The following is a 16644-nucleotide window of genomic DNA, read 5'->3' on the forward strand; positions in this document are numbered from 1 at the left end:
CCACAAATATTACTAACCATGTGTACCAATGAAAGTTTTGTAAACATGGTAAGTTACGTGCATCTCTTATAAAACACGGAATGCTGGACAGATAACTCAAGGATTTGTTTCGCTGGAGTGCCTTTACCCAGTATATCTAGTGACCTGCTGCTGTGCCTGATCCTTTTCCATGCCGCTTGTAAGCCTTGCGCGCCCTTGGCCACAGGAGGGGGGAAGAAGGATGGTGAGTCCGTACTGAGGAGGATGCCCTCGAACAGGGCTCTTTTGCATTCAGCCAGGCGTCAAGCTGTACTCACGCAGTCGCTTTAAACTAGCATAAAAAGGGGTGGCTAGTGAGTAGAGTGGTCCTACATATGTCTCCTCCCTCCCCCCCCCCCCCCCCCCCGAGGGGGCTGCTTGGGCGACTGCGCAGCGTCAGGAAGGTAGCGCAGGACCGAGCCGCCTGGCTCGTAGAGGACGCCCTCGCCGAACGGCCGGGCGCGAGCCTAATGGCTGGAGGCCCGCGGGGCGGGCAGAGGTGGTGACGTCACCGGGCACAGAGGGGCTAATAGGCGAGCGGGAACAGAGGGGTGGGGCGTTGCAGTGCAGGCACGACGAGCGGGCCGGCGCGCTGTTGCGCGCCTGCGTGCGAGACGCGTCCGCCGCGCGCTTTTCCGCGGTGGGGGGGCGGCGCGGCGCGGCGCGGCGGCGCGTCATGGCGTGCTTCGGGCTGACCATCGTGCGGCAGTGAGTACTACGGGCACTCCGGAGTCCCTGCTGTGGGCTGCCCCTTCCAGTGGGGACGTCCTGTAGCACCGGGGGGGGAAGTGTTACCCTTCACCCGGTTGCCCCTCCCCCACCGGTTGGGGGCCGGGCCGGGCCGGTGATGTCAGCGGGGCCTGCGGCCGCCCGCCGTCCGGGAAAGCCGCTGGGGCAGCGGCGGCGGAGCTGGGCGCGGGGGCTTGCCGGGGCGCGGGGGCTTCCCGGGGCGCCGGCTGCCCTCGGCTTGCTGGGGCGCTGCCCTGGGCATAGTGACAACGACAGTGAAAAGCTGCGGCTGGAAACGTGGCGCCCGAGTCGTGCCAGTTGGGCGGGAGCCCGGCGCGACGGCTGTTCTGCATGGGGCTGGGGTTCGTGGGGCCCATCCCCGGCAGCGGGGCCTGTGTCACTTACAGTGGCCTGAGCCGGATGGGGAGAGTTTCCATTAGATGCTTCTCTCTTAACTCTCAAAGTGAAAAACTCTGAATGCATGAGGAAGGACTAAAGGTAATCTCATCCCTGCATGGGACACAGTCTTTGCAGTGCTTTCCACTGGAAATTCCTCTGGAATTTTCTCATTTAAAAACTAATCTAGCTGAATCAACAACATGTGCAGTAATTCAAAGATGTTTGTCTGTGTTGGAGATCTTCCTGCTGAACCGTTTAGCTCTACTTTTTAAGGTGCTCACCTCTTAATAATGATCTAAAGGCACACAGTTCTTCTAAAAGTCAAATGTGGTAAGTGAAGATGCCATGTTAGTTTCACAGTTATCATCAATAGCTAAAATAAATGTTTGACTCCTAAAGAAAGTATAAAACCAACACTGTGTGCCTTAATGATATTTTTGCCTGACTTCAATTTGGTCAGGGAAATACTTGACCTGCAGGGCCTTCTTCGTTGCCTCTGGTGTTATTAGATCTTAATAGGTAGATGAGTCTGTTCTAGTGTATTTTAGTTCACTATCAAGACAAGTCTAGCTATATCAGTATAACTTAATATTGATTGAAATACAGTGTTATACATAAAATTAGGAGGAGCTGTTTATGGACTCTTAAGTGATTGGTCGTAAGACCTTTCCACTGCCAAAAGCACTCTGGTGGGGTGAAGAGTTCATTTAGGAATGATCATTTCTACTGTGAAATGTTAAAAGCAAGCACTGACATCTACGACTTCTTTAAAATGTATATGGTTGCTTTTTTCTTTAAAGGTACACAGTGGATATTGACAAAAATCTTCAGTTAACTTGACTAGTTTTCTCTGCTGGGAACATATGCATATATGGGGAAACAAGCACCAGCTCCAGCTTGCTGCAGTTGATAGCAGTTAACTGCTTAATTTTTTTATGAAAACTATTTTTTCCTTTGGTATAATACAGTTTAATACTTGATTAGTACCACTGAAACAATGATTTCTGTTTTCTGATTTTCCTTGTGTTACAAATCACTTCTGACTTCCCTTAAAGACTTGAATTTGGTGACTTGCTGTTCTAGTTGCAGCCATACTTCTAAGTCAGCTAGAAAATATATGAGGCTGAAATAATTTGTTAGATCTGAAATCTTCAAATGGGACTTCCACAGACACTTCAGAAAGCTCCAAAATTCATCTGATAGAAAATGGACAGGAGTTTCATCAAATGTGGTAACTTAGACTGTGCTTGTGTGTGTTAGTCAATACTAGTGCTACTTGGAAAACTGCACATTCCTCCCTCCAGACCAATTGATTACCTGTAGGATAGACTCCATCCAGGCTGCTGCATATTCCTCAGGAAGATGGAAGTAGCTGTTCAAGACATGGAAAGAGCCTGAAGACTAAATTGTTGCATGCTATTCGGGAAGGAGTTTAAAGCCTTCCAAAATACAGTGTTTTCTCTTTCTGTGATCAGTTTTCTATTTGGGGCTCATCTTGTGGACTTCTGTCCAGCAGTTTTGAGTCTCCATTTAAAAAGCAAGCAACAAGTTTGGCGTTTGTACTGCAAAAGCTCAGGGAGGTGACACCTGACTCAGGTGAGCAGTCTCAGTGAAGTTGATATTCTTAACTTTAGTCTTGTCATATTTATTTGTTAAATTTTCCGTCATTAGATACATCAGCAAATTGTTTTAGTTGCTTTTCTCCTGAAGTACTCTCAATTATGGTTTTCAACTTAGAGTATTTTAATTCCCAAAGAAAGTGGTGTTTATTCTAGTAGTTTTTTATAGTTTTGTCATCTTAAGCTGTGCTAGTTCAAGGTTTGCAATCTGCTCTGCTGCTATATCTATATCTCTCGTATTGGCTTACTTTTAAAGCATAGAGGACTCTAGATTCTTCATTTTTCTTCCCTCCCTCCAACATGGATTAGTCATTCTAATAGATAATTTTTGCTTCACTTACTAGTAATTTAAGCAGTTACTTCCTTTTGTTTCAGATTTGTTTGTGTTAGTAAATATTGAAGGCATGTTTGGAATTGACAGCTTGAAAATGCTTCTGTTTTCTTGTAAGGTTTTCAAATATGTGCTTTTGAAAAGCGGCATTTCTGTACTCTATCTCATTTTTCATATTCTGACTCTGCCATCTCGTGTTTGTATCTACTATAATTTTAGTCCAAGTTCAAAAAGATTGATGATGAGTGAAGGTTTTGTTGTTTTTTGTCTGTAATCTCTTTCAGTGGGGAAACAAGATACAACAAAGACAAGATACTGCAAGGTTAGTATCAGTCATGCTACTAGCTTGTTAGAAGGGAAAATTACGCTTTCTTGCAAAATGAGAACTCCCATAATCAACTGTTGATGTATTTAATATTATTACTGAACATTAACGTATGCCTTAAGAGACCTTATTTGCAAGCCAGTACATTAGCTTGATAACTGTAGTGAACTATAATGGTTCTAGTAAGCCAGTCTCCTCAAAATGTTTAGAAATAGTGGTATACTCCTGGTACCGTCAGCAGTATTAGAACACTTCCTTTTTCCAGACAGGAAAAAAAGCTGTCTGTAATCAGATAAAAACTATAGCAGCACCTGTTATTAAGGATGCCAGAATAAGACACACCACTCTGTTAAGTCTTAGAAGTTTATATCAAGCCTGGGAAAAGGGGTTCTGGAATTCAGACAAGAAGTGGGAGAGGTCCAGCTCTGGCAAAGAACAAGCCAGGTGCATGTATATGCAATGACCAGAGTTGGTAGGGAGCTGCTGAGGGATGAATGACAGTCACATTGTAAAGGAGGTTGTTGCTGTAAGAAGTACTCTTCTGCAAGGGAGAGATTACCAAAGTAGAGCAAGGAAGTGTGAAAAGAGAAGGTTGATTGTTCAAATGCTTGAATTAATCTCAGCTCTTTCTATAAAGGCTGTCTTTAGACAAAACTCTTAAACAAGGCTTTTCCATAGCGATTGCTGGCATTGTACACCCAGAACTAAAAAATCTTAGCTATTTGGGTGTCTCCTATAGAAAGACTGAGGCTCACAGCTGCAAGGAACCTAATGAGATCATGCTCCAAGTAAAATAAATTGTATGCAACACTACAGGCTGTGAGGAAGAATTGTGCTTCTAGATTTCCTACCTCTGTTTTGACGTTATAACTTACAGTTCTTGCAACGTGGCCTTTGTGTTCATAATAAAGGGAATAAAGCTTCATGTTCTTAAAAGTACTAATAATGTCTTTGTAATTGCTACTTCTGTGTGTCAGATGGTATGTAGTAGGCTTCTGTCCCCCTCTTACTCCCTGAGTCCTGAACTTCTGATGTCCTATCTCACGCTATTGTAAGATTGTAAATAATCAATTACGTATTTTCTTGGTGAGAATTTTGTTTTTGTCATTGTTTGGATATGCTGAGAAGTGCACATACCCTGCTTTGGCTTCCTACAGAGGTAAAAAATATGATAAAAGTATGGACAAAGTAGCTTGGTACAGGTTTGTCACACTGCCACAATTCTTGGTTCTCTTAACAGATTCTCTGAAACTGTGACAGGACCAAACCTTTATGCCATTAAAGTTGGATTGCCATAATGCTGCTTCTCTCAGCATTGCCATAGAGCTCTATGGCGAGTTAGTTCCAGTCTACTCTGTCTGAGAACAGTGTTTTGAAGCGTTACTTTTCAGCTAGATTTGCTATGCATGCTTGCTATACAACTGCATGAGCATTAGTGTCAATGTAAGAAGTAGAGGAGTAGCAGAGAGGAAGAGACCGTAACAGACTGTGTTTACATCAACTATAAAATTGTTCTGAAACAAAGAGTATGTGCCGTTTTTCCCCCGTTACGTAGAATCCCTTCTTGTTGCCTTATTCCTTTAAGGCATTGTTTATGTTAGGCAATGGGGAGGAACATGCATTTCATGTTTGTTAGGGCTTGGCTCTCCTGATGTGCATATTCCTGTGTGCAATTGTATTGTCTGTTTGTTTTTTCTTATTATAATTGACAAATTTCTTTGAGTTTGATTTTCAACTGTGAGACTCCTTTAGCAGGAAGCCTACCAGAGACTATTCTAAAAAGGATAGGTGACTTAAAATGACTACTCACATGTAGAAAATGAAGACCTCTGTATTATGATTAACTTTCTGATGTACATACATTAATATAAATAAAATCAATAATAATCTTTCTGATTTCCTAGCCTGGGCACCCTGTTTTCACTCAATCTGTGTGATTAAGCTCAGAGAAGACGAGAGGAGCAGTCATTTTTACTAATACCTGGGTCTATTGAAGGAGAAGGATTTTATTATTGCTGAGCATATTTTCTATTGCTGTCATGCTTGCTCAGCTGGTTAACTATCTAAAATTTGCATGTCTTAATGTTGATGGGTTTTTATTTTGCAGGTCAAGGAGTGGATGAGCCCCTCTCTGATACTGGTTTCAGACAAGCAGATGCTGCTGGTGAATTTCTCAGTAATGTGAAGTTTACCCATGTCTTTTCAAGTGACCTCCTTCGAGCAAAGCAGGCAAGTGCTTCTTGAGGTGACTGGATGTAAATATTAGCTTCAGTATTTTACATTTATTTGCTATTGATGGTATAAAAATATTACAGTGAAGGAGAGCCCAAAGCAATTTTGATGGATTTAAAACTGAAGTTGGACTTGGGTAGAATTCAAGAAGATCTCTGTGAGTAAGGAAACGTTAAAGCAAACAGCTGTGTTAGGAAGTGATGAAGGCTGACTTGCTTTTTTGGATGTCATGTAATGTTAGTCTTATGGATTTGCCATTATTTTATATATGCATAGGTTCTTGCTAAAAGTAGTAATGAGTACTCACAGGTAACATAGGCCTAAGTCAATTTTCCTTTGAAGAATCAAAACAAATGGGGTGTGGTATAGCTGTACCAGCTTGTTCATTGTGGCTGCACACCGTGTTCTTCTGAAGAATGCAGGCCAGTATAAGCAAGATCAAGTTTTGCTGTAAAGTCAGTACAAGGATCAGTGAACATGTGGAAAAGGCAGACTTTGGCAGGTCTGAATGTAATAACATGCCCTTCACCTTGATGCACTATTTCAATAATTTAATTAAAGAGGAAATAGCACTAATTATCGAGCAGGGTTACATGTGATTTTGTGTGCAAGATTACAAAATGATCAAAAAATTTGGTGAAAATAAAAGTGTTAAATGGAAAGGTGTAGATCAGCTGTTTTAGGAAGGTCACATCTGTGGAAGCCCTCTCCTTAATTCTTGTCTTTTGTTACTGATGCTGTGGTTTCAGGAGGCATGTAGGTTTCACATGATTGAAACTATGAGGAAATTCTTTATAGCCCTGCTTGCTTCTTGCTTTTCCCTCAGTTGTGCTGCTACAAAAGTCTGTGAAGCCTTTTTGTAAACGAGAGCAACAAAATCTAGGTTAAAACCTCTTTATTTTTAACATGTTATTTTGTTGATCTGTTTTGCAGCACAGTCCCATAAGCTGCTGTAGCAGCTCAGTTTAGGCCAAAAGCAAATTAGAGAAGGAGAGGAAGCACAGGATACAGTCTATAAGCAAGCCTATCTTCTGTGAACAGTGTCTTATGGTTCCAAGTCTTGCAATGCAATAATAAAGGAAGTGACTTGTTAGGCAGTTAAGTGTGTGAATGGCAGTAATTATATTTTACAAGTTTAGTACTGTTTTTTAATGTTGTTAAGACTTTGTACCATGTGCCTGCCTTGGGGGAAACTCTTTGAAATGCTCAGCCATTTGAGAGTAAGGTTGAGATGGGTGTGGGTGTGTTTTTTTTCCTCTATATTAGAGACAGCCTTTTCCCTGAGAAGCACATGGAAATGTGTTTTGCTGCTCTTTTGAAGAGCTATCCAAACTTTGAGTCTTTCCAAAGATGTGTAAAGCTGCAGTTTGCACTTGCTTAGATATTCTCTTTTTTGGCAGCTGCAAATCTGTGAAGAGTGTCCTTTACCAGACTGTCACTTCATAGCTCAAGTATGAGAGGAATGTACAAGTTACCTTGCAAAAGAGAAAACAAAAGTTGTTAAAGAAATTGTTGGTGGTGAAGTTCAGTGAAGTTCAGGTTTTTTTCTGGCAATGTCTTTTCCATCTGTAGTCAAGGTGTACACTGGTCTCTGGATCCAGGAGAGGTACATGGTCCTCTGGCTACTGCCAATGGCTGACAGTAAGCATTCAAGACTGAGCAGGTCAGGAGAGCATGAAAATTATGTGAAGAGAATTGGACTACCTGGGCAAAAATTCCAAGAGACAAAGGAAATAAAAGTGAGCATGTAGAGTAAATGAAGAGATAGGCTAGACAGGGGAGCCTGTTTGAGAGAATAAGCCTAAAAGGTTGAAGACCCCTAAAAGGGGTTGAAGACTGGCTCCAAAAATTAGCGGTATAGAACCAGCAGACAGACCTGGAATGGAAAAATAGAAGGTAACTTGTCAAGCAAGTTGGGATTTGATGTGAACAGAGCGTAACTCTTAACACCAGAATCTGCAGGGGAAAATAAGACTTACTGTGATGACTGTGCCATTGAGACAAGAACTCTGCGGTAAAGAAAAGATAGGTTCAGGACTGAAACAGGTGGGGCCCTGAAAAGAGGAAGAGAGAAACTCTGGGCCTTTTCTGTGTGCAAAATGGGGATAATATCCCTTCTGTCACCGTAGTATTGTGCAAATTCAGTAATGTTTCTGAAGCATGCTGATACTCTACTAACAAATAGCATAGGAAAGGTTGGAGGAAGTTCATCTCTCCCTCAGAGCAGGTTTTGGTTATAGCCCAATAAATGGAGCATGAGCCTTTGTGTTCAGCGTTTAGAGTTCAGAGTATGAACTGTAGGGCTCAGTAAGTGAGTGTAGTCTGTTGTTTATACTGAATGAGATCTTAGTCCTGGAGAAACTGCAGGATATGACCATACAATTAACTATACTATTCATATGTACAATGAAATTGGCTCAAGCTCCTCTGAATTTTGACATTATGTTGCAACTTTAAATGTCTGTCATAGAATAAAGTCTTTTGTAGGCAATACACTAAATACATAATAAAATCTAGTTTAGTGCAACAAAGCTTATTATTCTTTGCCAGAATCCAAGGAGAATTTTCAAAATGAGTTCTTTTGAATGTACATTTGAGTGGACATGGACATTCAGACTTCTAGCTGGTATTACCAGTCAAAACTGCATAGGTGTTCAGTATAGCCTTCTGCTCTTGTTTGTTCCACAAAATATGGAGCAGGTTAGTCTTCCTTTAGTTCCCATTATTGGCTGTGGCAGCCAGATAGCTGTCCAGTGTCCAACTCTCTAGTCTGTGTTAGCTCATACTTTTTCCAGAGTGGTATCAGAATTTCCTCTTGGTCAGTTGTCTATACTAACTTCCTTCCCTCCCTCCCTGCCCCCCCAGTCATATGTTTCCTTGGAAGAGAAAAAGCCGTATAGGAAAAAAAGTCAAGACATCTAGAGTATTGCCAAAAGCAAACTAAGCCTTCGAGTTTTCTTCTTTCTCTTTTTGGCCATGCTGTATTCATCAAAAGCCAGGTAAATAAAGTAACCTGAATTTTTTTCTTAAGTGTTTCATCCAGTACATGTCTCCCTCCCAACAGCAAGGGTTACACTTCAGTATGTTGCCAGCAAACATCCTCCTGTCTCTAACTGCTTCAAGAGTATTTGATTTCAGAGGTATAGTAAGTAGCCACTTGCCAGAAGGTAATTTGATTTGTTAGATGCTATGTTTTTGGCAGCCAGAGTAACTGATCGGTTCTTAGAATGTACTGCTTGTGAGTCTTTAACCCACGCATTACACAAAGAATGTGTCAACATGATCTCTGAGTGACAGTATAATCAAGGAAAGATGTTGCATTTTATCCTGGTGAATCCTGTAGCTGATGTGTATTTTGCTGCCCACCTTTCATGGGTGCTAAGTGTCTCCAACTGTTGTGGACTTTGAATTGTGAAAGAACTTAGGGGAGATTGCAGCTTTTCTACCTTTTATGGCCTGACATGGGCCATATGTGTGGTTTTGACGGACACTAGTAGATGGAAGGATTTTTATCTTGTGTATTGGGTTGTACTAATGGGTACTACTAATGTAAGTCACATTGGTTGTGGTGTTTTAAGGTGGTATAGCTATCCCATGAGAAAGTAGTTCACTGTGACTATATATTGACTTTTTAGACTGCTGCCACAATTATACGAAAAAATAAGTTTTGCAAAGATTTGGAAATCAAGTATGATGCAAGACTTCGAGAGAGAGTAAGTGCCATAAGAATTTGTTTTTAATAATGAACAATTTGAAAATGTAACAGTGCCAATGGATCCCTGGTTTATTAAAAAGTTGGTTTAACAGTGGGGAGCACTGTTTGATGTGTTTTTAATTTAATAATTATTTGAATTAAACTCTTTACATGAGGTACTAGAAATTGTTTGCCTGAGTACAGAATGTTGAAGCAAAGGCAGTATTTAGTGAGAGTGGTATAGCTGTGATGCTCTGAGGATTTATTTAAGACAAGGTTCACATGTAGAGGTAATTATCTTAAATGTAATCAAAAGATTAGTTATGTTTTCTAAACACCCATATAAAATGGTAAAGATGATACCTCTGCCTGTCTTTGCTTGCCTTGATGGCACAACTTGATCTTGGCTTTTTAGCTATTTGTTCCATCATGACTAGAAAGTTTTCCATTAGTCTTTGTGCTAATGGAAACGTATAATCTGCCTTCCTGAATAACCTCTTTGCATAATAAAAAGCATAATTGTACCTCCTGTCTGTTTTTAACTGTCTTGATCAGAATAAATTCAATGCTGGCTGTTTCTGCTAATGTCATTCACCCTTCAGATACTACACTGATAGTTGAATTTTAAATAAGGAAATACTACAAAGCCAAAAGTGGGATGGCAGATTGCTAGCAGGCAAATGAAAGTTTAAAGAGCAGAAAATCATTGTAGCATTTCGCCCTCTTGCAGTTCTGTTGGAAATTCTAGTTCACCCTCTGAAAATCAGCAAGACACATGCCTCCCAATTGTCTTTAATTGCTTCACCACCTGATGTTTTTGGAAATATTACAGGCTGTATTAGAGTTTTATAAAGGCTAACCTCAACTTTAAGCCTCTGCTTCATTTTTTTCTCCTTCATGGTGTTTGTATGGACGTGTAGAAATGCAAATACAGTGTCTGCAGGCCACAAATTGTGAGGCACTGCTCTTTATAACTGGAATTAAGCTTGAATTGCATGAAAAGAAGCTAAGAACTTTAAAAGAGCATATGTTGGTGGTCCTTTTAAGAGAACTCTCTTCTCATGCCTTGCCTTCATGAGGAGAGTCCGGAAAAATCTTTGTGTAGTATTTCCTTTTCAGCAGTTTCAGAACACTTATTTCTTCACTCTTTGTGTTCTTAAATTGCCACATTTTTGCTTTAGAGAAAGCAATTCAGATGCTGAAGTGAATATATTTCAGTCCATTTAAATTCTGAGGACTGTAATAAATTAACCAGTATGGCAGCTAATTGCATGTCCACATCATAAATCAAAAAAGTATCAGTAATGATCATGTGAGTATATCCTAGTCATAAACACCTGGATTTCTGGGTTGTGTGTAACTGAGGGTTTGATAGTACAGTATCACTCCTTACTTTCTTAAAAATACTGCAGCACTGTCACTGTCTTCAGACTTTGCAAGAAGCTTTCCACTTGAATGCACCTTTCATCTGTTAGCAATACTGCAGTGGTAAGAGTATTAATCTGTTATGCCTCTGCTGAAAGAGATGCCTTGGAAAGATCTTCAAGGTCAAAAATGGTAATACACATCCAAGTGTATCTGTCTTCTAAAATACATTAGAGACCATAAAAATGACATTTTATAATGTGACTTCTAGATTTCCAGAATGTGTAGTTTGTATATATAGTTTGTTACTACTGTTTCAGGTATGAGCCTTGCATGTGGAGGTTCTGTCTCAGGAACAAGCATATCATTGAAAACAGTTAATTGCCTGTTCCCAAACACCATTAGCATGTGTTCTTTAAAGCTTCTCCACCACCACCTTTTTAACACTGTTCACAGCAATAATGTAAGGTTCCCCTGCTGCCCTCCCCTTCTCCCCCCCCACCCCAAAAAGACATGAGGCTACTGTTTATTTTTAATAGATGTACTACTTGCTGTTTTTTTCCTTCCTTTTAAACAACTCTGACTTTAAAATGGATTCCTTCTCTGTTGTGGAGACTTTTCAGAGATCCATGGAGAAAATACTTGTTACTTACTTTTGAAAAAAAAATTTCCCTGTAGCCTTTCTACAGGTGAAAAGTAAATGGAGTTTATAATCATGTGAAGGATTCCATACAGAGATGTTTGCAATGTAGCCTTAGTTACAAAAACACTCAAATTTTCTATACTGAGTGTCAGGTATAGAGGAAAAAGTCTCTAGTCAGAGATCAGGCCTGAGGTAATTTTTTGAACGTTAGCCCTTTAAATGAGATACTGTTCTTAATATATTTCTCTACCTAACATAAATACATACATACATACATACATGTATGTGTATATATGTATATTCAACTCAAATAGCAGATATAAAGACACCTTTTCCCCCCTCCTCTCAAAACAATGGTATAAAATGTGAAAGCTAGTGTTAAGCCTGCACATTATGACTAAGCATCCAAGAAAAATCTTTTAAAAGATGTTTGCATTGAAAGTGGAACTGGAGACTTGATATATCTGGCTAAACCCTGTCCCTGTAACTTGCTTCTTACAGAAGTATGGTGTTGCAGAAGGAAGGCCTTTGACTGACCTGAAGGCAATGGCAAAGGCTGCTGGAGAACAGTGTCCTTCATTCACGCCTTCTGGAGGAGAAACACTGAATGAAGTATGGTATTTATTTGTGTCCTAGTTTCCAGGCCATTTCATTAGTGCAGATGCAGCTATTGCTTATTTGGGAACATCTTTATTGAAAGCTTAGTCCAACCAAAGGTAATTATTTTTCCAGGATAAAAGAACCACTTAACTTGATTGCAGTGGTTGCCAAGTAGGGAACCTCTCTAGAGCTAAAAATACTGATTCTGAGATTGATTCCTCATGAAGTTCACATCTGCCAAGGGATAATGGCAGTTACTCTTACCCTTGAATTTGAAGGGCAAAGAAGTTCTTTTATGATGTTCACAACATCAAGTAGTTTACTGCTGATTTCTGAGGCTTGTTTCAGATAAATATTTTCTTTTGGCTGAAGTAGCTGTGTTTCAGTTTTCTGAAAGCTGAAATCTCTTATAGTCTTCACAATGTGATCTTCTGACCTTTCCCTTTAGGTGAGAGAACGTGCAAGGGATTTCTTTGAATTTCTGTGTCAGCTAGCTGTTGAAGTGGGACAGAAAGAACAAGACATGCATAGTGCAGCAAGCAACAGCTTAGGAACATCTGAAGTACAGTCGGTTTTCCCTTGGACAAACCATTACAGTGAACCAGAACTTAGCTCTGGTAACGGTGGAGCTTCTGAACTATTAGATGCCAATATATTAGTGGTGAGTCATGGGGCATACATGAGAAACTGGATTGACTATTTTGTTTCACATCTCAAGTGTACTTTGCCAACAACTTTAACAAAGTCTCAGTTGTCTTCTGTGAGTCCCAATACAGGAGTTAGTCACTTCATTATAAAACTTGATAATGAAAATATATTAAGGCCTGAAATCAACTGCGTTTGTCTTAATCAAGACTCTCATTTAGCAGATGTGAGTACTGAATGTGTAGCTCCAAAAATGTTTTAGGAGTCTTCAGAGGAGAAGTGATTTTTAGATCATCATCATACAAGCTTGGGAAAACTTAGTTATTGATGGAATTGACTGGAGTTATTTGCACTACACTGCAATATTGAAGAATTGCTACTATTTACCACCTTAAAATAACATGCAATTTGCATGGTCCTAGTACCTGCTATAAGTTGATGCTGGAGAAATAACGCAAATGCTCTTTACGAACAGAAATATAATACTTCTGTTCAGTCACTTGCATACATGTTCCTGGAGTGCATAATTTCAAAAAGTTCTTACTATTAGCCCATAATTCTTTTGGTTATAAGAACTGAGGCGCAGGAGTGGGGGAGAATGGTACTTCAAAGATGAAGTGTACCATATTCTTGTTTCATTACAAAGTGCTATACTGTAATAATAAACACATGTTGTTTTAAAACAACTTTCTTGAATGCAGTAGTATAACTTGAAAAAGAACATTGTCTTGTGGGAGAAGTTTCCCTCAGGGAGAGGGGACATGTTCCTGTCTCTGCTACTAAAGAGCTGTGAGACCCTGGGTAAATCACTTTTCCATTTGTAAAATGTGGATGGTGGTATATACCTACTTCACAGGAATGTTTTGCAAGAAAATCAGTAAGTGTTGAGACCTCTGCTAAAAAGCAGTGTACAAACATAAAGTATTTATTTTTAAGCAGGATGAGGAACCTAATGCACACATAGCTGAAACAACAGTCTCCATTCTGAAAAGTAATCTTATCAGTTGTGGTAAATTGTACCCACCTAGAATCTTCTTGTTATTTATGGGAGAGTAATCTGAGGATATATGCAAGTTTGATTGCTTGATGATTGCTTATAGTTACTGTTAGTACTGTTTTCCTTCTCCCCCGGGGTGTTTGTAGTGTTACGGTGTATGCTTGTCTGATTTATGTGTTACTTATAATCTCCAAATACGTTTTCCTCACTTACATATTTTAAGCCTGTAAACAAAATTATTAAAGGCTCCTGTGTAGAACTTCATTTCATCTGTTTTTCCTCTGAGGCAAAAAATCTTTGTTAATACCACTCTAAAAAGCCTTTCCCAGCTCATACGACATCTGTTTTTTCTGAAAAACTAAGGCTGTTTGGTCAAAATGAGAGTACCTTTTACTCATGAAAGGCTAAGTATGGATCAGTACTTTCCTGCCTCTACTTGGAAGAACCACAAATGTTAAAATATTAAGGATGTATTTGAATTGCTTGCAACTGTACCAAATTAACTGTTTGATTGAAACTTCTTTTATTGCGCCATCCTGTGTACTTCAAACTATTTAGCTCCCTTGCCTTGGAGCAGGGTCTTGAATTTTGAGGAGGAAGAAGAAGGTGTTATTGTTTCCTTGAACAGGTACCTGTACTTAATTGCAGCCCTGTTGAAAACTAACAAGAGAAATGTTTAAGGTTCTGTACCTTGCTTCTTCCATTCCTGCAATTGTAATTCAGCAGGGAACTTCTCTTGACTTGAACACTGAATGGGCGTCTGCTTCTCTTCTTTGTGTTAAGATTGTAGCTTAACCAATTCTGATACTACTAAACTGGAGAGGATAAAGTGGGAGTGTTCAGTCCTGTGATGACCAAAGATAGTCTTGTAAGGTAGTGTTCTCCAGAACCTGGGAAGGAACCTAGTGTTTTTTACTTACTACAGGGTTTGTTTATCTAGCAAATGACTGTGAAACCATCTGCTGTTCCTGAAACGTAGTCACAGAAAGGAAAGCAACTTGTTCTCTAAAAATGCATGCTGAGTAACTGGTATCAGCAGGGGCTGGGCTTTGAACCTATAAGATGTTACATATTGTGAAGGACTGGAGTACTTTAAAGTTGGGTGGGCAAACTTAAATCAATGTATATTGAATTTCTGCAATGATGGCTAAACTTGCTACTTGTTAAACTGCATTCCTTCCACTTCTCTAAAAATATAGAAGGAAGGCCACTTATGTCTCTTTGGAAGCTTTGTATACCTCTTCTTTCCCAACATAAGGCAGTTCATAAATGTGTAAGTATCGCTGGACGAAGTTTTATGATCGCAGCTTTTTCAACAAGCATGGCACCTTCATATTCGAACATGCTGGGAAATCAAGATTTTTCTGAAACAAAAAACCAAACTTTATTCAAAATGGCTTTGTTTCAAGTTTTTGTTTCAGTCTTCATTCAAAACAAAGGTGTTCTTAAGGTATTCAATTTCAAGGTTATTAGGAAGTAAAAATTTCTGAAGTCAAATAGCTGGCTTCATTGACATTATTGATGTTATGTATAATTACCACTCAAACAGTAACTTTGTATTTGTGCAAATAAAAACAGCCTCTTTCAAATCAAAAGTACAAATATGACAGTGGTAGCTGGACAAATCACTCAAGATTTTTGTTTAAAAGGGTCCATAGGCTATCCATAAATAAGAGAAATAGTTCTTGACATTTTGAAGGAAACATGATGAGTATGCAAGAAGGAAGAAATGGGAATTTGGGCTTTACACAGACTACTGAAGCTTCTTGTGAAATACATCTTCCTAGAGGGCTCTTGAATACTAGACTGATGATCACAACCAAAGAAGGTAGAAATTTTTAATTGAGACAACTGACAGAGTTTATGGAAGAAAGTAGAAGGGGAGTTTTGTTCTTAAAATGCTTGTGCCTGATAGTACATGTTTATTTCAGGCAGGTTACCTATATAGCAAGAGACTTTCCTCTTGGTGCTTTAAATAATTTGAACTTTTCCACACTTTTTTTTTTTTGTGCCATGTCTTGAATTTTGTCAGCCATTAGTTGACACTGGGTCAGAATTGAGGAATACCTCTTAGAGCAGAAGCAGCCAAGTTAAAAATGTGCATCCTTCTTCAACTAGAAAATGAGTGCAGAGACCTAATACATTGTCTTTCATAAATCACTAACTTTTGGATGTTTCTAAATGCAGTGACTTTTGTGGTTCCCCTAGATTAAAAAGGTTTCTTTTTCTTTCTTCCCTACCCTCAAACAGCTTAATTACATTTTGTTCTTGCTGATGATCTTACAGAAACATCTACTTAATAGCATGCTTGGTTAAATGCTTTACTTTTTCTTGTGTAATCCACTTCCCTTGAGGACCTTTGACTCTACCAATACACTTTACCTTCTTTAATGTATTTGTAGATGTTTAGAGTTTAGACGCATTCTAAGGAACCTGTGTGCTTACAGTTGTTTTCTTTATGTTATTGTTAACAAATTCTTTCATCTTATGTTAACTCTCAAGAAGGGCAAGAAGAAAGTACATACGTGTCTGCCGTGTCTGCCTTGAATAATACCAAGAGACAAAACCATTCCAGTTTCCTAAACAGCTCCTGTGTTGATGAAGCAACATTTTTCAGTGGAAAAACTTGTAAGCCAGAAACTCCTAATCAGGACTTTAGAACACATACTTCATCGGTACAAATGTATCAACTCTGTTTACAGGTGGTGTATAAGGCTAGAAGAAAAGACCTTGCATTATTGCATTGTGAACTTTATTACTACAGGTTATACTTTCGATACCTACTTGAAAAAGTAATTCTAGATATTTGTAGAGGACAGATCCATGAGACTTACGTATGGTGAGAGAGAGAACAGTTAAGAAGTTCCTAAACAACAGACTGCCAGGGGCTGGAGGAGTATAAGCAATCAAGAGTGTTCTGCAGTTGCCATGTTGTATTCTTTCCCTGCATATGTGTTCCTGGCATTGTTGGAGATGGAATACTGGCCTAGATGAGCCTATAGATAGCCCTGATACAGCCATATTTTTTTCTTTCTTCTCTGTGCATT

At 39.5% G+C, this 16644-nt stretch overlaps 1 protein-coding gene across 2 annotated transcripts; it reads left to right on the plus strand.

The window, feature by feature from the left end:
• Positions 1-553: 553 nt before the first annotated feature.
• Positions 554-13861, plus strand: TIGAR (TP53 induced glycolysis regulatory phosphatase). Of its 2 annotated transcripts, XM_026106297.2 has the most exons (6): positions 555-726; positions 3381-3418; positions 5529-5650; positions 9289-9366; positions 11857-11967; positions 12404-13861. In XM_026106297.2, exons 1-6 carry the CDS (start codon positions 695-697, stop codon positions 12860-12862), a joined length of 840 nt encoding a protein of 279 aa, XP_025962082.1. In that variant the 5' UTR covers positions 555-694; the 3' UTR covers positions 12863-13861. The 2 variants fall into 2 exon arrangements, with proteins under 2 accessions (XP_064373785.1, XP_025962082.1); XM_064517715.1 differs by lacking the exon at positions 9289-9366 and having other exon boundaries at positions 554-726.
• The last annotated feature ends 2783 nt before the right edge of the window (positions 13862-16644 follow it).

This window comes from Dromaius novaehollandiae, chromosome 1, assembly GCF_036370855.1.
Source record: "Dromaius novaehollandiae isolate bDroNov1 chromosome 1, bDroNov1.hap1, whole genome shotgun sequence".
NCBI lineage: Eukaryota > Metazoa > Chordata > Aves > Casuariiformes > Dromaiidae > Dromaius > Dromaius novaehollandiae.

Coding starts and splice junctions, on each gene's coding strand:
- TIGAR (XM_026106297.2), top strand. CDS start 695: ATGGCGTGCTTCGGGCTGACCATCGTGCGGCA. Junction 3,419..5,528: donor CAAAGACAAGATACTGCAAG/GTTAGTATCAGT, acceptor TTTATTTTGCAG/GTCAAGGAGTGGATGAGCCC. Junction 11,968..12,403: donor GAGGAGAAACACTGAATGAA/GTATGGTATTTA, acceptor CTTTCCCTTTAG/GTGAGAGAACGTGCAAGGGA.